This window comes from Adiantum capillus-veneris, chromosome 11 (genome assembly GCF_014529385.1).
Source record: "Adiantum capillus-veneris isolate H3 chromosome 11, ASM1452938v2, whole genome shotgun sequence".
NCBI classification, from domain to species: Eukaryota; Viridiplantae; Streptophyta; class Polypodiopsida; order Polypodiales; family Pteridaceae; genus Adiantum; species Adiantum capillus-veneris.
The window spans coordinates 117,637,882-117,661,586 of NC_140941.1; the positions used below are offsets into that span (position 1 = coordinate 117,637,882).

Sequence of the window (23,705 nt, forward strand, 5' to 3'; positions counted from 1 at the left end):
ACAATAGCGCCTAATGTGCTATGTGTGACCACAATGCTACCATTGCATATATCAGCAAGAACGAGACCGCTGTCTCTCACTAGTCATCACTGTAGACTCTAAATTGTCACACATGTCTACAACCATAAGTGAACGTCAAGAAACTATGGCGAGAAAACCTAGGAGAAATTTGGTAGAATCTCCCTTGTAAACTGAGCAAAACCTGAAGCACAATCTCTACCATAAACTATACCAAACTGACAATAGAGTGGGAGATAACTCGACCATTACAAAATCATGGAAACCGTGATCAAACGCATCAAAATTGATGCTCACATATGCATAAAATCAACTCCACAATTTGCTATATCTGCGAGCATACAATCTGGGACAAACAGCTTAACTGATCATAAAGCGCATAACCATATACGCAAGTAGTGAGCAAACTAGCTCAAAGTGCATCCCACAGGAGAAACTACCTGCAAAAATTTGCAAAATACTTGTGAAACCTGCCACTCTCAAAGTCTGTAGTAGCCACACAAGCATATGCAACCCTCACTCCTGTGAGATTGGGTATAAGAACGCTAAATTGTGTCCAAGCTGACAAAACCTATCAAAAAAGTGGGAGTCAAAGTCGACCACCAAACCATTAGAGAGTATAACTACAGACACACATGAAACATGGCAAGAATTTGAGAAAAATCCGACAGTTTCGCCTGAAAACTGAGTGAAAACTCAAAAAATCTCACCAAAACCACATGAGAATAGATCCACAAATGGTATACATGCAGCACTACAAAAGCCTCACAAACTAGCTCACTCCTGAATGAGTGGCTCTATGGACCTGTACCTATTGAAAAAAGCTATAAACCTGGGAACCTGCTACTTGCAAGCTATATATAGCTCAAGTTGTATCCACAAATGCATACATAGCATGAATCTACACAAACTCGTGCTAGAAACTGCTTTATAGAATGCCCCACACAATCATACATAATCTGCACTGCAAGGAAGCATAACCTGTGAGCAAAACTATCAAGAAACTTGCACACTACCTCATCAGTCAAAAAAACACATCGACCAAAAACCAAGCACAAAGCAAATCAACCAACTGCGTGTGGTTGAAATCGCCGTCCAAGAGTTGCACTCACGGGAGCAACTGCTTCGGAATAGACCATTGGAGCCGCTATGCATTGGTATGTGCTACCAAAGTTGGAAACCCGAGGAATCGTCAAAGTCAAAATGCCATTGGGGGGGGAGGGGGGTTGCCAAGGAGATGTTGCGGAGCCGAGCCGCTCCAGATGAGGGCTAGAGGAGAGTCGATGCCTCTCTCCCTCGTCTATCTCCTGGTAGGTCAAACTCTCTGTTGGAGCCAAACCGCTCCGAAATGATCGTAGGAAGGAATTCACTGACAAAACTACGCTAAAGTAGAGCCAAATCTCTCTCCTTGTGTCAAAGCTAACAAAAACTTGACCACCGTCGTCTTCCACCGTCGGACAAAATCCATTGCCGATGTCGTAGCCGTCGATGCTCGAAGCCAATGCCGAGCCTAATGTGGAGCCGCAAAGAAGAACGCCGAAAAGCGGTGTCAAGAAGAACGTTGAAATCGAGGAAAGATGGTAGGGCCAATGCCAAGGAAAGCCCGGGCTTACTTGCTCGTGCCCGCACATGCCTATGTCGAAGCTTCTCCAATGTTGACAAAACTACGCTAGAGTAGAGCCAAATCTCTCTCCTTGTGTCAAAGCTAAGAAAAACTTGACCACCGTCGGACAAAATCCATTGCCGATGTCGTAGCCGTCGATGCTCGAAGCCAATGCCGAGCCTAATGTGGAGCCGCAAAGAAGAACGCCGAAAAGCGGTGTCAAGAAGAACGTTGAAATCGAGGAAAGATGGTAGGGCCGATGCCAAGGAAAGCCCGGGCTTACTTGCTCGTGCCCGCACATGCCTATGTCGAAGCTTCTCCAATGTTGAATCTTATTCCTTTTTTGACACGGCCAAGAAAACTCTCAAGTTCTCTTTCTATCTCTTTCTTTTTGCTTCTCCACCAAGAGAGCTTCTAGCTCTCTCGTGGCGTTATCTTCCCGCTATCGGTTGCAATTGTGTGTGAATGTGCCCTTACACACACTCTTGGATTAATGAAAATCAATTTTATGCTCTTTGTTCTTCTCTGGCAACTCTGTGTGTACATCATACACACACAATATGTGTGTGTATGGATGCCTTGATAGAACGATGTTCATGTTTTTCTTAAGACAAAGTCCCCCAAAAAACCTTTGTTCAATGCTAATCAAGGCTTTGATTTGCCTTGTTATGCTCAAGATTTGCAGATAGCACTACATTGCAAAGTGAATTCCCAAAGCATGTAGCTCCTCCTCATTGTTGGCTATCCACAAGCTTTACAAAGCTCTAAAGCTCAGCAAATCAGCATTGCTCTCAGTGCTCCTTCTGTTAATTCTCCCCCTGCTCTTGCTTGCTTGGCAGCCCGATTATGATTGCTTCTCCACACATTGCATAAAACAGTTCAATTTGCTTGCCTCGTTGTCAATTTTAGTCTCCAACCTTGTTCCACCTACTCAACTCCCACTGCCTCCAAGCTCACTTGCTCACTGTTGGTTTCCCACAAACTCTACAAAGCTCTCAAGCTTAGCAAATCAGTGCTGCTCTCAATGCTCCTTTTGTTAATTCTCCCCCTGGTCTTGCTCGCTTGGTAGCCCGATTATGGTTGCTTCTCCATGCATTGCATCAAGGAGTTCGATTTGCTTGGCTCGTTAGTCAATTTTGGTCTCCAACCTCGTTCCACCATCCCTTATCCTCATTGATGCTTCTATGAGGAAAAAACATCAATTACATAATAAGTACATTAGTTTTTTTTTTAACCTCCAAAAGTAACCTTAAAAATTTCACACGAGGAAGAGAAGAGAAGAAACGGTGCACATGAATTCAAAATCATTAGATATGTCATTTCTTTAGTTCTAATAAACCTATCATTCTCCATCTCTTCCTTCAGCAAGTGTTATTGAGACCTCATAAGAAAGTCTCTTACCATCATCCTAATGGCGATCAAAACCACCCCTCCGATGGGGTTCTCTTATGCCGCTAGACATTATGATTTTCAAGACAGCATGCCTCAATGTGGATAGCTCAAGTATTAAGAGTGCATGTGAAAGTTTTCTCCACCAATGTGGCGGATTGGCTTTTCGTCTTTAAACAAGCCATGTTATTTTCTCAAATGCACGCGTAGCAGCATACATGTACACTAGGGGGAGCCCTCTGTAATGATAGCCATGCCATCCACAATCGACAGCAAGATTCTCAAGTCATTGACGTTAAGACGTGTCAAGAGACCTCCCCTTTCTCATGCAAACATTTCCTAGAACAACCCAAATGAGGGAATGGGCTCTTTGACTCGTGTGAGAGAAATATGTGTATGAAGAATGAAAGGGATTATGAACAAACTTTGTAACATCCAAGTGTCATTGACCAATTTTCATAGATTCTCTTGCCTCCACCGATGTAATCAACTTCTTCTTCCAATTCCCAGTCAAGAGATGAAAGGTTGTCTATCCCAATTCGCACGTAAATAGCATGCTCAAATTTAACAACTCATTGAAAAGTCTCTTATTTTCCTTATGGCTTTTAAAACCTCACCTCCAGAGTTTACTCCTAATGTTTCTTTAAAGCATGTATTTGCACGACTACTTGAACAGCCTTTCTATCTACCTAAGCATTGTATATAGATTACCAAAATTTTGTCCCTCTATGTATTAGACTGGATCCCCTCTCTAAGAATGGTATGTTTTTGCTCCTAAGGACCGAGAAGTAGTACACGTGCACGATAAGGGAGCAAGGTTCAGTGGATACCATGCTACCCACAATGGACAGAGAGATGCCCAGGTATTTGACATGTAGACATGTGATCAAGCTCTCTTTTCTTATACATACATTTTCTAGAAAAACATATATGAGGCAATGAGGTCCATGTACTATGACATGGTTATATGAGAAATCATTTGAGTTCTCTCTTAAGTAATACATGTCGGTGCTAGATTTTGGAATACTTGTCTCTATATCTCCCCATCTCTCTCTCTCTCTCTCTCTCTATGTGTGTGTGTGTGTGTGTGTGTGTTGGTTGTGCAAGGTAGAACGCTTTAAGGATCCTTAAAATCATGCATTCGTCCAAACATGTTGGGGGGATTCTTTACTGAAATTTTTTTGAGCCCCTCTCTCTCTCTCTCTCTCTCACAATGTTTTTTAATGTGCGTTATGTGCATATGTCCTTTAAAATGTAGTGTGTCATTATCACATTGTATGTGCACGCAAGTATCTTGGGAAGCCAAAAAAGTGAAAATGCGTGCTAGTGAATTCTTTGCTCTTTGGGTTGTACTTTATTCCATGTGAAATTTCATGCATGAAATGTAAAAATGATGCAAAAGGGAGAACGCATTTAGGGTCGTTCAAATCAAGCATTCTCCCACACATGTTGGAGTGATGCTCCATTGAAATTTTTTCAAGCCTCTCTCTCTCTCTCTCTCTCTCTCAAAGTCACAAGGTTTTTCTTAGGTGCGTTTTGTGGTTTCTCTTTCAAGGTCTTGGTGCTCTGTGCGTTTTGTGGGTATGTCCTTTGTAATGCAGTTTGTCATGATCACTTTATAGGTGCACATAAGTACTGCATGAAGTCAAAAACAAAAAATTAGCGAGCATGCGTGCTAGAGAATTATGTGCTCCTTGGGGTGTACTTTGTGCCAACAAACTTTCATGCATGAACTGAAAAAACGATGCAAAAACATTTCAAAAAAAGTTAAGTTATCCCCCTTTTTGCACGTGCAATCATCGCATTTTGATCAAGGTCGTGGGTGCATGTTTGTTTGCTTACATGAAGACGGCTTTTATTGAACAGCAAATAGTGCCTTTAATTACGTGCACATGGAATCTATTTTATGAATAATTTCTTTTCTCATGAACGTGACTTTTAAGAACTCGAAAAACAATGCATTGGAGCACACAAAGCATAGTCGTTAATGTTGATCAGAGTTGTTTTATAAAGAACGATGCAATGTCGCAAAAATCGGTGCAACCTTCTAGAATTTTAAAAAAATCAGTGCAACCTTCTAGAACAAATAAAAAATTCACAGAAAATCGGGTTATGCGTTGCTTTTATGCGCTCGACCATGCATTAAAAATGGTGATCAAGAGTAAAATCTCCCATCCATTTAATCATTTCGGCTTGATACATTGAAGATCTCCCACTTTGCGAGTGTCTAACTTTTAATGATAAATAATGCATCACTTGAATCTAGGAGTGAATGGATGAAATTGGCAAGCAGTGTTCTTTTTTGGCAATAAATACAAAATCAAAGCGTGAAATTGGCAAGCATCACTTTTTTCTTGCAGTACACATAAAATCGAAGAGCTCGACTCTTACCTCATGCCATGATAGTGACTCTCGCCTCGCAAAGCGCACCCGCCCTCACTCTTGAATCTCACCTTCTTTTGTAGCAATAAATACAAAATCAAACTGTGGAATCCGCAAGCAACGATTTTTTATTTGGAATAAATAAAAAATCAAAGCATTTATAGTAAATCCCACCTAGCAAAGGCACCCAACCTCGCTCCCAAATGCGATTATATTTGTCTTCCCTTTAGCTCTCGCTTCGCACCACTGTTGCTACATTGAGTTAACATTGGCCTCACTCCACACAGAGCCACTCTATCAAAGGTAATGGGGTGACTCTATGCTTGCCTTTTGTTTTCAAAGGTAAATTATTAATGGGCACTGGTAGTGCTGCTTCTGGCAACTGAGCAAGGGAGTCTCTCTCTCTCTCTCTCTCTCTCTCTCTCTCTCTCTCTCTCTCTCTCTCTCTCTCTCTCTCACACACACACACACACACACACACACACACACACACACACAAATAAAAGCTGGGAGTAGAACACCTTGGCAAAAGGTGGTCAGGATCGAGCTTGCATCACTTTGCCCATGGAAACTCTCTCTCTCTCTCTCTCTCTCTCTCTCTCTCTCTCTCTCTCTCTCTCTCTCTCTCTCTCTCTCTCTCTCTCTCTCACACACACACACACACACACACACATTACTGATTTTGAAAGTTGATTGGCTGCATTGAGCTTGCATGCATCATTCGATCGGTTAGCCGACAAATTTGCGGGGAATAAGGGTTGTGTGCTACACGTTCGAGAGGCAATCAGTTTCAGGATGCGTGGCAGCAAGCGTTTGAGAAACGTTTAAGCTCCCATTGGTTTTTTGAGTCACATCCAAAAGAGCCTCTAAGAAAGCTTCAAAGGCGTATCGATGTGTCATGGGAGACTCATCCACACAATGAGCTTACATAGTATGGTGCGTCTATTTTGCAATAGCAATACTGCAATCCCAAAAGATGTCATGGCCAATGTAACATCTCCTTGGCCACGCAATTGTGACAACAAACTGTTACACAAATATGTTTTCCTAGTCCCTGCAGGCCCATCTAGGAAGAAAATAGCCCCACCATCAACAATCAATGCATGAAAAACTGTCTCGAAAGCGATCCTTTGATCTCTAGGGCATCAAGGCATTTCTCATGGAGAAGCAAATTGTTTTCATGAGGCGACAGAAAGCGTTCATAAGGCATTGGAATTCCTAGATATTTGGATAAACTTTGTCCAAATGTACTTAGAATGTTCTGTAAATCTCTTAATGCACACTTCAGCAACCTGTGCACATTCATCCAAGGACTTGTATCTCCTCTCCAATGTGTGTCGATAGTCATCAGACAAAGATTGGCAATATCTCTTCCATAAGTGATCAAGGGAGGAGGGATCACAAAACAATAAAATTTTCACAAATAAATGCCTCAAAGCCTATATGTGACCTGCAAGCTTCCTCTATGCAGGCAAACCATTCCCCATCATCATCTAGGATACCCCTTGCAATGCATGTTGCCTTGAAGGTGCATATCTTTTGATACATCGTCCATCAACCATGCAAGGAGATGAAGTGCTGAACTCAATTCGTGGACCGTAAATATTACAACTAACAACGATATCATGCAGCACAACGAAAACCGGCTTTTATAGGACAACTCTACACAAACCATTATGTCGTGGTCAAATGTTGATTGAAGCTTACATGGAGGATCTAGAATTAGGAGGGTGTGAGAATGTGGCAAGCCCCTCTTTTGGAACTCCACATGAAATATGTAATCCACCACTTTCCCAAAAATATCTTTTTTCGATATGTGCTTCATCATGCAACACTCCTCAGTGGCACAATATGTATCGACCATAAACTGTTGAAGTCAACGACCACCACAAAGCAAGCATAGTTTTGTATCAGCGGGAACTTGTGGTTGATATGTGTAGTATTCTCTTTGACTAACACATTCTCGATTACTTGATGCATCCAAAGGAGCATGCACATTAGCATAAGGGACCCTGATATGCCATCCATCTTCTCCCCAAGGAAAGAGAAGAACATACAATAGTGGCATGTACGACCGTGTTGATTTGAAATCGTATGCAACCTTCCATCTCAACAATGAATCACAATATCTCGATGGCCAATTGTTTGTAAATCTCCTTGATCTAGCATAATTCCACCAACCTCATTGCCAACATGTATCAACAAGTACTACCTAGAAGTATTTCTTTTCTCACAAATTGTCACTTTAATCTTGACACCATGGCTATCACACAATAATTTGCCAACATTATAGAAGGCATCCGCATATGGATTACATGATTGCATCATTATTGTCAATGCATTAAGAGTGGAAAAATCCAAACTGTCTAAGGAATTTATACAATTTTGAATCTCATGCTCAGTATCATATACATACATCTCTGCAAATTTTGGTGCACCTTCTCCATGCGGCAACAAAGAACCAATCTGATGGTACACACCACCATGATTACGAAAACAATATGCACCATATCTACCTATCAATGTTTCATCAACACTAGCCCTAACAGATGCAATTGCCATCACGCTATTAAAATTCGTGATGTTCCTTCTGAAAGATCTACTTGAAGCATCATTATTATTGATTAGTCTCTCCAATATGTTTGGTGGTTTGAAAGAGGAAAGAGAGATACTTTCCCACCCCTGCAAAAATATTTTCCAGTTGATGGTGTCATAGATTCTTCATCTCGCACCACCAAAGGCGTGCACAACAAAACTCACAACAAGAGGACATGGTTCCCATTATGTTCGGCATGTAGAATGCAATCGATGCCTTCAAGCGAGCTGTCATGAACATACGGGGTGCACTCCTCACTTTGAACATCTACGAGAGGACACAAGTGGCCATCGTGTTGATGGCGTAACCGGAGACATGATGCCTTTCCGGTTGTCGATGATGTCTTCTCATTGCAACCAAACATGAGAGAGAGTGTGTTGTCTCCGTCGATGACCTTGGAAGACATGTGGAAAGTCTTGTGGAATGGTAACATCACCATGAAAACAACCATCCCTCTACCCATGGCCATTTGTGGTGAATGACACGTATGCAATGCATTGTACAACAACTTGCCAACGATAATGCCATGCAACTTGTCAACATGCACGTGCATGTGTGCTCATTTGGCAAGTCAAGAAGACAAAGGCATGTATCCCTTATCCTCATTGATGCTTCTGCTCAGGAAAAAACACCAATTACATAACAAATACATTAGTTTTGTTTTTTACCTCCAAAAGTAACCTTAAAAATTGCACATGAGGAGGAAGAGAAGAGAAGACACAGTGCACATGAATTTAAAATTGTTAGATACGTCTTTTCTTTAGGTTTATTAAACCTATCATTTCACGTGTTTATCTATTTCTTCCTTTAGCGAGGGTTATAGGAAAGTCCCTTACCATCATCCTATTGGCGGTCAAAACCACCCCTCCGATGGGGTTCTCTTATGCCGCTAGACATTATGATTTTCAAGACATCATGTTTCAATGTGGATAGGAAGGTTGAACAACCAAACTATTGCTCAAGTGGTAAGAGAGCATATGAAAGTTTTCTCCCCCAATGTGGCAGATTGGCTCTCCGTCTTCAAACAGGCCAGGTTGTTTTCTCAAATGCCCGAGTAGAAACATACATGTATAGGAGGGGATCCCTCTATAATGGTAGCCATACCATTCACAATCAACAATGAGATTCTCAAGACATTGAGGAGTATAAAGAAACTTTGTAAAATCCATGTGTCTTTGACCATTTTTGGTAGTTTCTCGTGCCTCCACCGACACAATCGACTCGTGCTTCCAATTCCTAGGCAAGAGATGAAAGGTTGTTTATCCCAATTCACACATAAATAGCATGTTGAAATTTAACGACTCATTGAAAAGTCTCTTCCTTACCTTATGGCTTTTGAAACCTCACCTCCAAGGTTTCCTCCTAATGTCGCTTTAAAGCACGTATTTGCATGGTTGGTTGAACAATTGTTCTCTCTCCCTAAGCGTCGTATATAGATTATCAAAGTTTCATCCCCCTATGTATTAGATTGGATGCCCTCTCTAATATTGGTACGTTATTGATGTTAAGGGCCGAGCAGCAGTGCACATGCACAACATGGGAGACAGGTTTATTGGCGGCCATGCTGCCGGCTATGGACAGAGAGATGCCCAGGTATTTGACACGTAGATGTGTGATGAAGCCTCTCTTTTCTTATACATACATTTCCTAGAAACCTATATGAGGCAATGAGGTCCATGTGTTGTGATGTGGTTATATTAGAAAAATCATTTGAGTTCCCTCTTAAGTAGTACATGTCACGCCTAGAATTTGGCATACCTCTCTCTCTCTCTCTCTCTCTCTCTCTCTCTCTCTCTCTGGCTGTGGGTCGCAATGTTGTTTTGATGTGTGTTATGTGGGTATGTCCTTTGTAACGCAATGTCTCGTAATCACATTGTATGTGCATGCAAGTATCCTAGGAAGCCAAAAAGTGAAAAATAGCAGGCATGCGTGCTAGTGAATTATGTGCTCTTTGGGTTGTACTTTGTTCCAAGTGAACTTTCGTGCATGAAATGTAAAAATGATGCAAAAGGTCGAATGCTTTTAGGGTCGTTCAAATCATGCATTTGCCCCAAAAAAAAAAATCAAGCCTCTCTCCCTCTCTCTCTCTCTCTCTCTCTCACACACACACACACACACACACACAAGGTCACAATGTTTTTCTTCTGTGCGTTTTGTGGTATCTCTCTCTAGGTCTCAGTTTCTTTCTTATGTGCGTTTTGCGGATATGTCCTTTCTAATGCAATATGTCGTGATCATGTTGTATGTGCACATAAGTACTGCATGAAGCCAAAAACTAAAATGAGCGGGCATGCATGCTAGTGAATTATGTGCTCCTTAGGGTGTACTTTGTGCCAACAAACTTTCGTGCATGAACTGAAAAAATGATGCAAAAGGATTTCAAAGAAATTATGTTATCCCCTTTTTTGCACGTGCAATCATTGCATTTTGATCACGGCTATGGGTGCATGTTCATTTGCTTACATGCACACAACATTTATTGGACAACAAACAGTGGTTTTAATTACGTGCACATGGCATCTATTTTATGATTGTTTTCTTTTCTCGTGAACATGACTTTTGAAAACTCAAAAAACAATGCATTGGAGCACACACAAAGCATAGTCATTAATGCTCATCAGAGTTGTTTTTATAAAGAACAATGTAATTTAGCAAAATTCGGTGCATCCTTGGATATGATTTTCTTTTTTCGCAAGAAAGCAGGCTATGCATTGCGTTTATGCGCTCGACTATGCATCAAAAATGGTGATTAAGAGTTTTTTTTTCTAATGATAAACAAGACAGCACGTGGATCACACAATGAATGGATGAATTTGCAAGCAACGTTCTTTTTTGGCAATATATATGAAATCAAACCGTGGAATTGGCAAGCAGCATTTTTTATTTTCAATAAATCTAATATCAAAGAGTTCGGAACTTACCTCGTTCCCTAACAATGACTCACGGCTCGCACGAATGTGATTCTCGGCTACCTCGGCTTGGCCCCGACACCGATGGAAAGTCCCCGCTCGCCTTTTTTTTCGAGCAATATATACGAAATCAAACCGTGGAACCGACAAGCAACGTTTTTTTATTTGCATCAAGTATAAAATCGAAGCATTCTATGCTTACCTCGTGCTTCGATAGTAAATCCCGCCTCGCAAAGGCACACACCCTCGCTCAAAAATGTGATTATATTCGTCTTCGCTCTCGCTCTCTTTCCACACGGCGGCCGCAAGATTATGTTAACATTGTTGGGAATCGGCCTCACTTCACACAGAGCCACTTTGTCAAAGGTAATGGGGTAACTCTATGCCTGCCTTTTGTTTTCAAAGGTAAATTAATAATGGGCGGTGGTAGCATGGCTTGTGTAGTTGAGCAAGGGAGTCTCTCTCTCTCTCTCTCTCTCTCTCTCTCTCTCTCTCACACACACACACACACACACACACACACTCACTCACATGCACACTCTCTCTCAAAAGTTGCGCTTGCAAGTCATAAGCAAGGGACTCTCTCTCTCTCTCTCTCTCTCTCTCTCTCTCTCTCTCTCTCACACACACACACACACACACACACACACACACACACACACACACACGAAGTGTAAAAGATGGGAGTAAAACACCTTGGCAAAAGGTGGTCAGGATCGAGGTTGCATCAGTTCGCCCATGGAATCTCTCTCTATGCGCACAGCAGCCCTGGATAGCTCTCGCTCTCGTTCTCTCTCTCTCTCTCTCTCTCTCTCTCTCTCTCTCTCTCTCTCTCTCTCTCTCTCTCTCTCACACACACACACAGAGGATTCGAAAGCTGATTGACTGTGTCGAGCTTGCACACGTCGTTTGACCAATGGGACAACAAAGTTGGCAAAAACAAGGGCGACGTGTTGCACGTTCGAGAGGCAAGCAGTTTCATGACACATACCAGCACTGAACGTTCGAGAAACTTTTAAGTTGCATAATAAAGTAGTATCTAGAAGAGAGCATGATTAAAAGAACTTATTGTTGATGAGTGCTGGTGGGATGTTCCATTTTGCAACAAGTTCATCATGATCAATGTTTTTTTTTTGGCTAAAAATTGCCAATTTGGCAAACCTTAAAAATTTGGAGCTTTTTTTTGCTCTCATTCGTGTAGATCTTAATATGTTTTTTGCTAGACTTTGCTATAAGGTTTTGTATTTTGGGGTAGCTAGTCGCCAAAGATATGCCCGCTAAAGAACTTGATGGTAGGAGAGATTGAGGGCCAAGTAGGTTTGATTGAGTAGATTCTATGTAGGAGGTTTGAGATCTTCACACTTCTTCATTTAGTTTTCATCTAGATTTCAAAGACCTTGTCCTACTCAACAGGATGTTGTCTCCTAGCAAAACCTTAGTACATATAAAGTGTGTTGTGACATTGATACTTATTTGAAAACTGTAGGTGGCACTACTTAAATCACTTCTTTCTATTGTATAAAAAGTTGTAAGAGATGTTCCTTTAATCGTTACATGTGATATTTAAAAAAATGACTAATTAAGGTCTAAATTAAATTTTTTGTTGAAAATTTGATAAATTTAATTTTAAAATGTTTTGCTCGCCAAATTCATAAACTTAGATTTATTTCTCGCCAAAAACTTGAGTAATATTTCAAGGTCGGTGTCAAAAAAAATAACATTGATCATGATGCCACCGTTTTTGAAAATTGGAAGTATTCAATATTTTTAAAAAATGAAGGTACTAAATACCTCGTGATGGATTGCAAATTCAAAAAAAGATGAAATTGCTATAACGGAGGAGAAGCAAACTTATCCCTTCAACAACATTGGAAGAGAAAACAAGTATACAAAAGAATGACACATTCCTTATGGTTTATAATAATTAGGTGAGGATGGTGCCCACCTCCCCACTAGACTCGCGTATCGTTTTTTTTTTGGGGAGACATAAGCATACGAGCACGTAATGCATTGATCATGAACTTTTCAACCCGTGTGTGTATAATTTTCACTACTACTACGGACATTTTCTTGCCCAATGTATGTGGCCCTTGCCCAACCATGTTTCATGGCTTATATTTGGAAGGGATACACACCTCCCCCTTGTGGACCCTATGGTATGTTGTTAAAAAAAGATTTGGTGATTTACTTCATGAGTATGACTTGACTTGAATTGTTAATTTTACTAGCCCTTCTTAAAAGGGACCTTGTGCACTACTACGCCAATATTTGTCATGATCAACAAACCCACAGAATCCATTTCATGATTTCACACTTAGATCCTACTGAGCTTAGAAAGACAATCTAGGGAATGCTCATCGGGGGACCTTTCCCTATAATCCCTGTTAAAAAAATTTGCCCGTTGATGTGGCATGCATCTAGCAACTGCATAGCTACATTTCGCTGAGAAATTGCGAGTAGATGGAGGGCCAAGATTTACAACCCCCTGACCCCGACCTTAACGGTGTAGGGAAAGGTTTGCTAGTATCCTTTGCCATGAATAATTGCGACCATCTAGCAACCGGCGGGGAGCTAAGAGCCAGTGCTTGGAGCCAATATTTTGTGCTTGGAGCCATTATTTTGGGAGCCATTATTCATAAAAAAAAGGAACACTAGCAATCCTTTCCCCGGCCATCAAATATTGAGGGCGAGGGGCCAGGTAGCAAGCATATTGCAGGCATCGAAAGCGCCCCCTGGCATTTTACAAGAACACTAGGCGATCGCTGACAGATTACGGGAATTGAAAGTGATGTTTTAAATTCCGAGAGATGATGTGGGTGCCAAAAATTCGTAAAATAACAAATTCCATTCAGCTGGTTGATGTGTGACTCATCCAACGGCCGTAGGCAAAAAGTACATAATTTGAATTCTACTGAATGGAGGGCCACGATCTACAACCCCCTCCCGTGGACTTTGATAAGACTGTCAAGTCCACTTCAACAATAAAATTGCGAACCTCCTCCCTATATCTACCTCGTCTATAAGTGACACAAGAGGAGAGCCAAGGGATCTACGACGGGAGCGCATAATCAGCGAGGCGTGTGCTTTGGGCCGTCAGGCCTCCGCAACAAGGGGGGGCAAGATCATATACACGCCGTATCAGCTGCCGCATGTCGACACGCAATAGCTCACATGGACAGGGCTCGGGTCTGAGGGAAGTCACGGGTTCAATGGGCTGCGTCGTGGGTTCAATGCCTATAAAAAAAAATCCAATGGGATAGGGTTAAAAAAATCCAATGGAATGCGATCAACAGCGGATTATCCCCGTCGTCTATCCTGACTTCCCTTGTGTCACTTATTGACGAGGGCGAATGCGATCAACAGCGGATTATCCCCGTCGTCTATCCTTTGACTTCCCTTGTGTCACTTATTGACGAGGGTCAAAGAGGGCTAGCTCAGCTGGACAGGTCGTACCGACTCGTACGTTTTGGGTTCTAACCCTTAAATGGACTGTTCCCCGTGTTTTGCCACCCTGGGCTTTCCATTATTTCTACTTAATCGTACCTCAGGAAGAAAAGATGTTGAACCCCATAGCCTTCCCCCTATGCTCAAAAGTGATTGATATTATCAAAGTATCGGCCATATCCTGTGACCAGGGTCCACACTACCCAGGTTGATGGTGGCAATGCCTTCCCCTCAAAGGTCATTGACCCAGGTCTGCACAATATCCCTGATCACCGCTCACATTGCCCCACTATAGCTACTCCTAATCAGGCAGGCTGCTTGGCATCATGGTTAGCAAACATGCTGCGAACTCATCCCCACTAACAACACACATTCACACTCACCTCTTGACAATGCTCAAACAATGTCTACATTGGACACCAGCTGCCTTGGATGTCCTATCACACATAATTGACTAACAGCAATGTTGTACATAACTTCTCCCCCAACAACTTAGCCTTTTTCCTGAAGAGGTGGCATTAAGAGTCGGATAATGAATAGCCCCTCCTGTTCCACCTGAGGGAAGAGTAGCTCTGCAACATAGCAAAATTACCCCCAATTTCGAGTACTCACTCAAATTGGGCCCCATAAGTGATGCCACATCAGATGTCCTGTGGAGTGACGAGAGAAAGCGAGAGAACTTTCCAACCAATTGAAATTCACCCTTGAGACTTCGGCATAATATAAGAGTTATCTGTTTAACATCATTTCCAAACAGACAAATTTCACTGTTAACTCTTTTACCGTTCATAACTTGCAGCTATTTAAGGAGTGGTTGTGATTGGACTGAACTTTTACTTGTTCTCCCCTGGATAACTTATTGCATATCACCATATCTACTCAAGCTGAGAACTGCATAATACGAACACAAAACAGCTCAATTTGGAAAAGCCTTATAGATCAAGAATTAATCTCATTGAAGACCCAGCTGCTGTACTGAACAAGATCTCTTTGCAGGAGCAATCCATATCTGCAATTTCCATTGTCCCCAGCACTGAATAGATGATAGGCGTGAGATAAGCAGCACTTCGACAGGCTAGGGAATCCACTCATTTCAACCAAAATGCAAACTTAGCAGCTAAAGTATAGTGGGTGTACAAAAGCTTCCCACAGATCGTCCCCATCCTGAACAAATCCATAGGCTGTACTCTCAGAAACTAGTGACATCACATTGTACCTGCAACTAGGCGGACATTTCTGTTCGCAATCCAAAATTCTTTGACTAAGACACTGTAGCAGCTGTTCAAACTTCTCCATGCTCCTTTTGCTGATCTCTACGTGAAACCAGTTCTTTATTATATATATATGTGAGCCACCATCACAGCTACTTCCCAGTCCACTTCAGGCCAGGCTAGACTACCATATGCCACAACTGCAATCTATAGGAAACCAAGAGAATCTGTGCAGTAAAAAGAAATCATCGTCAGCAACCAAATCTGAGGTATACACTTTCCTTGAAACTGCGACAAGCATCTCTCCATCATCATCTTCCCTGTTTTCCTTTACTCGTTAACTGTACCATGAGCAACACCAGACTACTGAGAGATTGCTCACTCCAGATGACTCCAGTGATGTGGGCTGCCAAGTTCAACCTACAAGCACTGGTTACCAGTGTGATGCATGCGTCTTCTATATGTCCAAACATTGTCAATATATCACATTACACCCCACAACACACCGTATACGCATCAGGATAGGTCAAATGTCAACTCTGTGGCTCTGTAAGCATTTGTTGACGGCCAACCAGCTCTGTTCTACTCTGGCACAACTACTCTAATGTATACAAGCAGTGTCATGCTTAACAAGTGACCCCCAGTTAGAAATCAGCCTTAATGTACACTGAAATTTCAGCAGAGCCATTATTACAGCACATTCATGAAATATCTGAAGCTAACCACACAAATACATAGACACACGTCTAAAAAAATGATATAACGATTATCTAAGGTGATATAGACTTTGCGACGCTGTTCCAAAGAGCTTGAAAAAGCTTACAAAATTGCACAAAGTCTGGCATGAACTCTTGACAACATACATAAGATTAGTTCGGCCGCAAAAGGAACAGCTATCTTTATCCAGCTCCAGTGCAAGCATCTTCAAAAACATAGCTTGCAACAAGACACAGCATAACCATAAGGGCATGATGAATCTCATGGCCACATAGAAGGTTGGTACTGAACTTCAGGATATAGCTGAAATAACTTGAACATTTCTAAAACCTTTCTAATTGGCTTTCCAAAGGAAGGGCATCCCGCCTTCAAATCATGTTAGCAATCCTCAATTCTCTCCAGCATCTGAAAATCAGGCTTTTTCTGTTTACGCACCTGGCATTTTTTATGGTCATTTATGTCATCTCGCCATATCATCTTGCTGCCAAATGCTGTGAACAGTTGTTATGATTTTTTGGATGTTTATGCTTTTTAGCTTCCCAAATAATTTGATGGCAATCACTTGCCCAAGCCAAGGTTCTCTCCCTGTCTCTACTCCACTAACAAGGGGAAAATTTGGATCCAGTCTCGGTGTCTAAGAGGCAAATACTTTCATACCGCTACAATAATCATCCAGCTTCCTTTTCTTTGGTGCTGGTGAAGAGATTTGCACACTTGGATCAGAACCAGCAGACTTGTAAGTGCTCTCACTATCACAGCTGAATGAAGCATCAAGCACGCCAATAGGACTCCGAGGTGCAGAATGAGCAGAGCTTTCATCCTTCAGTGTTTGAAGAGGTGATAAAAATATCTCCAACATCAACCTGAAGCACCTTTCAGTAGAGTCCTGCACATTAAGGGTGGGAAGAGATTAACCACGACAGCTCAAACAGACGCCAGAACAATGTACATGTTATTGGGCTACAGTTCAAGAAGTCCGCACATGCAGCTGTGTTGGCATCATGGAGATCAAGATCCCTTTGAACTTGATCAGCTCAAGTGGAAGCAACTCCTGGACTGCACACAACACAGCTGCAACAGCTATGGAGGATGGCCGGTAGGAAACAAACTTGAGCTCTGCACACAATAAACTCCATCAACCAAAAGCCTCAAAAGGAGTGCTAAAAATGAAAACAATCAAGAATATATGAGAGATGATCTTACCCTGAATGGTGGATAACACAAGCTCATTAACTCGAGAAAATAGGATGCACCGAGAGCTGCCATTAAGATCAAACTTGCTAACAAAGTAGTCGATGTACGAAAACGGGGTCACAGAACTCATTCGCCACTCAAGCGTACTCAAGACGAGCAGCTCCATTCGCTGGATAGTACGAGGCTCAAAAATGCAATCTGGCCCAACCTGAATGGCAAGTACCCAAGATTTCACTCATAAAATTTTAGATGATATATACCAAACAATGTCATCAAACCACTTATGATTACCTATGAAATTTTCAAAAAAATATGCAACCTGGAAGTAACTGAACAACAATCTGATTGTGGAGGCAAAAGAAAAGAACTAACTAGTTGAGCATTGCACAGACACATGTACAGAAAATGCAGTGTAAGATGTAAGACATCTAGTTTCATATCCATTTCATGTGCACACTGAAAAAATCGTGCAGTACAGCATGATTCATGGAAATAGTTCCATTGCCGCACTCAGCTATATAGCATGGGCAATGTTGCTTACTGAAAAGGCAAACTTTTTATGTCAAATACCTGAAGGTCCAGCAGTAAGGGCACATCCACTTCCTCCATCTTTGCAGCTAGTGAGAGGCAAGCTACTGAGAGCAACTGTAGCATCCAAGACTTGCCAATCTGTGTAAGGGCAAGATTTAAATAAGTCAATACCACCTTTCCAGCAAATAAATATGAAACTCCTGTAAGGTTTGGAGCAACGAACCGGAAGATTATTGCCAGATAGAAATCGATCAAGATAATTCACAGATAGGGCTGCAGTGAGAGGACCAAAATTGTAGAACCCTCGGACCTTCAATCACAACCATATTCTTATCAAGAAAGGCCATTGTACAAAAAAAGAAAATAACTTTAGGCCACATTTTTTGAGCTGCCTTTGCATACTTTCTTGAGAGCTTGCGAGATTAGGTTACAACATCAGTAGATTATTTAAGAGAGCGAGACTTCCCTACCTATACTTATTTGAAATAAGCATCTTTGTACACTCGGATTTTCATTTAGACAGCCTCTTGGCCAATTCCCTCAGGAAGGCTCTCCTAGAGCAGCAATTTCCAATTTTTACTTTGAATGGATAAACTGCATCAGTTGCAAGACATGGATCTCTAAGCTGTATTTACACTGAACTATTCTTGAACTTCTCATGGCTTAGACAAATCTTGTACTCTAATCTGCACCTAATCAATAAGTCTCATGCTTGCAAAAGTGTGTGCAAAAGTGTGTCCTACATCAAAACAAGTGTAAGGCACCAATTCCCTTTGCAGCAAGGGCTGCTTTTGATCAGCCGAAATGAGCAGGGACATTGGAACATGGTGAGACTGATAAGCATTGCCATCCTAGCCACAAAACACGGAAAGATTCTACCCCAAAATTGTATTTGACCCTAAAAATGTAAAAACCAGTAAAAAGCCAACAATTGTGCGTGCTAGGAAAGTCTCCAGAATTCAGCACTGTACAAGGTGTCAAGGAGCAGCTCATTGGCCCTAAAACAAAACTCAAATGTGTTTGATCGCACATGGGCAAGGATTGCACTGATAAGTGGAAAATTCGTCGAGAGATCATGTAAACGTCCAAATATAGCGGATGTGTACTACAAAGTTCATCGTTAAAACAATTTGGAGTACGATTCGCACATGCCATTTTAAAGATTTCTTTACATTCTTGCCTACTTGTCTCCATCTATATGAAAACACTTAAACCCCTCTTCCATTTCAAGAGAGCCTTGAAACAGTCGATGCAAGGAAAACACGACGAGCATATATCGGTTCACAGGCACATTATCCTCTCAAGATTCAAAATTCTCAAGAATTCTAGTTAGAGCTCTTTCATTTCGCGGCTTTAAGCATGAGAACCATCCACTACAGTACGAAAACCAGAGAAGAAAGAAGCAACACCTTGAAAAGCCAGCTGATCGCTTGCTGCCGAGAGCCTGCTTCAAAAACCTTGCTTTGATACTTCTCTTCATAATCCAACCGAGGTAGATGGAAGATCTCCCGCTCAACGAGTGCAGAAATAGCTACTTCTGCATCGTGCGGTTCTTCAGGCTCTCCCAGGAACAATGCAGACGGACCCTCGTAGTTGAACGAGAGCCTGCACTCTTCTCTTTCTTGTTCACCTTCATCCGACAAGCAGCCGGAGTCTTCGCAGCAAAGAAGGCTCGCGGCAGAGCAATCCACGCTGGGCGCCATGGCTGCAGACGAAAGAAGTAGCGGGCGGGACAGAACCCTGCTACCGCTTCATCAAAGAACAATGCAGGCCATGAGGATCGTGCTCACGAAGGAGCCGGAGCTGAGGCAAGACGAACACGACTGCATGAAAGAAAGAAGGAGAGGACGGCGATGGCGATGAAGGCAGCTGAGAAAGGACCGTAGTGGGTGAAGAAGCAACGCTGGGTCTAGGGTACTGGGGAAACACGAAGCTCTAGAAAGGGGGAAAGACCATCTGTGCGTGCACAGAAACTGATGCTGCGATGGCACAGCACAGCCCACAGAGGGGAAGGCGGGGAGAGAAGTTACAGTGTGCGCTTTAAGCAAGAGAAACACGCAGCGACCGAAGAGAGAGAAGGAAGAGAGCAATTCTAGAGAGAGAATATGAACCCTGGCAGAGAGGGAGACAAGACAAAAGATAGTTCGTGATGAGAGAGATTGCCTGGCACCTGGCAGCCAAAGTAGAGAGAGAGAGCGCCCACCAGTACAGTCATGCCCATGGGCCATTGCCAAGTTGCCATCCTCTCTCTCTCTCAGATAGAAAAAGATGTACATCTCTATGCTCGCAAGAGTTTAGGTGGTGGTCACGCGAGGCTTAGTTTCCAGTTATTTTCCTAGGAAACTAAGCCCTCACTATGGTCACGCGCGTATAACTAAGCCGGCATAGTTCTACTATGCCTCAGCTCTCCAACTATGCCAAAAAAGGCATAGTTGCAAATTTTACCGGCTATTGGTTTTAATGGCCTTTGCCAGTCGCCTTTCCCAAGAAGATCGTATTTTTTTAATACTGCTATAATAGCTTCTCTCACTCTCGCACACACACAGTACTCTCTCTCTCTCTCTCTCTCTCTCTCTCTCTCTCTCTCTCTCTCTCTCTCTCTCTCTCTCTCTCTCTCTCTATGAGCTCCTGACACCGGGCCGCTGGCTTTCAATAGCTGGGCCGTTGCTGCAGAGTATTTTGTTGGCTCCGTCAATCACGCAAGGCGGGCGGCAGTTTTTACAGCAACTGAACGGCAGCTGATTTTGCGCTGCTGCAGCTACAAAACTGGGCAGGCCTGCTCGTGAATGACGGACAGCATCTGCACCTTGCGCCATGCCATGCTTCTGCTATTGAGTTGCCATGCCTACACCATGCGCGCAAGAAAATACGTGATTGCTACGCTGCTGCTTCTACTGCTTTGCCCTCGTCTCGAACAGCAGCATCCCCTCCATGCGCCATGCAGCACTGCTTCTCCTACTGCTTTACCATGCCTACACACTCATTGCAGGAAAATAATCCGCAGCTATAGCGCTCTCTCTCTCTCTCTCTCTCTCTCTCTCTCTCTCTCTCTCTCTCTCTCTCTCTCTCTCTCTCTCTCTCTCTCTCTCTCTCTCTCTCTCTCTCTCTCAAGCTTCAAAAATTATTACAGGAAGCTCTAGGAGCCGCTCCCACCCTCAAATTGAATACCAACCATCATGGATCATTTTCCAATTGACCTCAACAGTCTATCGTCTGAAGTGGAGACAGCTAGCAAGGGGAAGACTTCTCATGGTCTCAACTCTCCCAAGTTATTGCATCGCAGCCTACTATCCCGATCGCATCACCATTTTCGGCCTCGGTAGCGTCAACCTACACCACCCGTTTGTCGTCACCCTTGGAGCGTTTCCTTCCATCGACTCATGGAACCATGCCTATTAATGGAGCTTCATTTTTTGGTCCTCCTCCACGCTTGCCCAATTCATCACCTTTGCCAATGCCATCCACTACATCCGCAAGTGACGACGTCATGGCGACACCTTCAACTCAAAATGACAACACTGGGAAGACACCGTCTGCCAAGAAGGGCTCTACGCCTCGTGGTGAGCGTGTCAAGAAGAATTCAAAGAATGCAACACAAAAGGCTCGTCGTGCAAAGCTCTCCACAAGTGACTCAACCGGCAATCATGGCAATTGGAGTTTGGAAGAGGTTCGTGTCTTGACGGATGCAAAACTCCGTCTCCATGAGTTCTTGGCGGATGCACAGGGTGGAGAGCGGGTCTTGTCCTTGGACGACCGATGGCGCAAGGTAGCCGAATGGTGCAAAGAAGGTGGAGTGACACGAACGCCATTGCAGTGCATGGACAAATGGGAAAACATTTTGCCAAAATTAAAGACCGCTTGTACTTCTCAATGTCAATTTTCCAATAACAATATGTTAATTGGGTTAGAGGGCTCCCCCATAAGTCCTCTAAAGCGGCAAATTTTTCGCTAGGGGGTTCTTCGATCACCTCCCACCCTATCGAAGCGAAGTAGGGGTGCTTCCTAATGAATCCTTATCAATCAACAACCAAAATAACATGTCTTTGGGAGAGTTTCTTTTTTACACGAGCATGTTCTTTAGAGTTTAGTGCATGCAAGTGTTTGGGAAAGGTGTGCCTCAGCTTAGCCTTGAGCCGGTGAAAATCAAGATTAGCCGGTTGTAAATGATGGCAAGGGGAAGAAAAAGTGGGAAATATACAAGAAAATAGTTCAAAAATCCTTCTAATTTGGAAATTTCTACTAGTATTTTGGGTTTGCATCTCCACAAGGAGGAAACCCAGCTACTTAGGAAAACAGACTTTCCCAAACACTGGTGCAGGCATGCTAAATGCACTATTATGATTTGATGTTGTATATGCTTTCACATATGTGTTGTTTGAGAGGTTTAGATGTTGTGTGTTTGTGTGTTGTAGTAGAGCCTAATCAGTTAATTCCTGATTGATGACAATGATCTTTGTTGGAGTGCTTCGAATGTCACCCCATTTATAGCACGTAGTTGGATCTCCTCACTATGCCTAGCTTCAAGCAATACATAGAAAAATAAAGTGTTGCATCTATTTTGCACAATTGTTGTTTGCATACAAGCTCGATCAACAATCGAGCTTAATCACGGGCATCAAGTTGGTTTTTTGACATGGAAGGAAGACTCTTATCGAGAAGCAGAGGGACCTCTAAGAGATGCGGCAAGTCTAAAAGGTGGTGGTTTTTTGCACAACTAGTCTTGCTTGGTGGGCCTTGCTATACAATGTTGTAGCAATGAACGATCAAACAAACATGATTTTGAGAGGCATATACATTGTAAAAATGTTATTAAAACTAAAAGAAGTAATGTGCAAGATTCTAAAACAAGAAAATGGAAAAAGCATCAATGAACTGCAATAAAAAATGAAGTGCTTTACTAACCTGCAATGATGTACTGTTCTTTTTTATTGTCCAATCTACAAGCCGATTTTGAGTCAAGCTACAAAAAAGCAATGTGAATAGTTAAGCATTTTGTCTTGCAATGAAGCGTCACATATTGAAAATGCAAAGTATACAGTGCATATCATGCAGAAGTGCCATACAAAAGTATGGTGGAGAGTTGGCATTGTGGTCTCTCCAGAAATTTTAAGAAACGGAAGGTGTGCCCTGCCCCGTATCATTTATGTGTTGCGCCAAGCAAACACATGGGCATGGGAAATTGGATGCAGATAACGGATCTTGCAGTGTTGTCGAGTTGGAGTCATGCTTGTGCAATCGAAACGTCCACTGTTGTGAATATATGTCCTCTCTGTTAGACACAAAACGTGAGTTAAGACAAATACAAACGATACAAGGTATGGATTAAGCTTAAAGAGAAGTAGAGCTAACTTTATGTTATACTTATAGACGGTGTAGGTTTTATTGTGAAGATGAGCTCTTAACTCGAAAGCTCTAGTAGAGCCTAGTGAAGCATGTCAGTGTCGTGAATCATCCTATAAACTCATACGAAACTACTCAGTAGTTCTGCACCAAGAAAACGTGTATGAATCCCACAACCGCCCCCACGTCTGCCTTTGTTCAACGTTTCCTTACTATCTCCTTAATCTTTAGAAGTCTTTGGCATTTCAGGCAATGGTGCTATACACTACCTGCTTCTTGAGATTCATGAGATACGTGCATGCGCCTACCCATGGTAGATCTGATGATGGGGTCTTCATTGAAGACCCCCTGTTCTTTAGTGCCATGGGGTG

At 42.5% G+C, this 23,705-nt stretch overlaps 1 protein-coding gene across 1 annotated transcript; it reads right to left on the bottom strand.

Annotated features, from left to right (window-relative positions):
• Window positions 1-16,299: 16,299 nt before the first annotated feature.
• Window positions 16,300-20,036, bottom strand: LOC147447897 (cyclin-D2-2-like). The gene is made up of 6 exons (XM_086523798.1): window positions 19,404-20,036; window positions 18,218-18,304; window positions 18,034-18,132; window positions 17,473-17,671; window positions 17,252-17,385; window positions 16,300-17,155 (listed from the first exon to the last, which is right to left on the bottom strand). Exons 1-6 carry the CDS (start codon window positions 19,695-19,697, stop codon window positions 16,904-16,906), a joined length of 1,065 nt encoding a protein of 354 aa, XP_086379924.1. The 5' UTR covers window positions 19,698-20,036; the 3' UTR covers window positions 16,300-16,903.
• Between the last annotated feature and the right edge of the window lie 3,669 nt (window positions 20,037-23,705).

Coding starts and splice junctions, on each gene's coding strand:
- LOC147447897 (XM_086523798.1), bottom strand. CDS start 19,697: ATGGCGCCCAGCGTGGATTGCTCTGCCGCGAGCCTTCTTTGCTGCGAA. Junction 18,305..19,403: donor CGATCAGCTGGCTTTTCAAG/GTGTTGCTTCTT, acceptor TTGTGATTGAAG/GTCCGAGGGTTCTACAATTT. Junction 17,156..17,251: donor TGATGCCAACACAGCTGCAT/GTGCGGACTTCT, acceptor CTTAATGTGCAG/GACTCTACTGAAAGGTGCTT.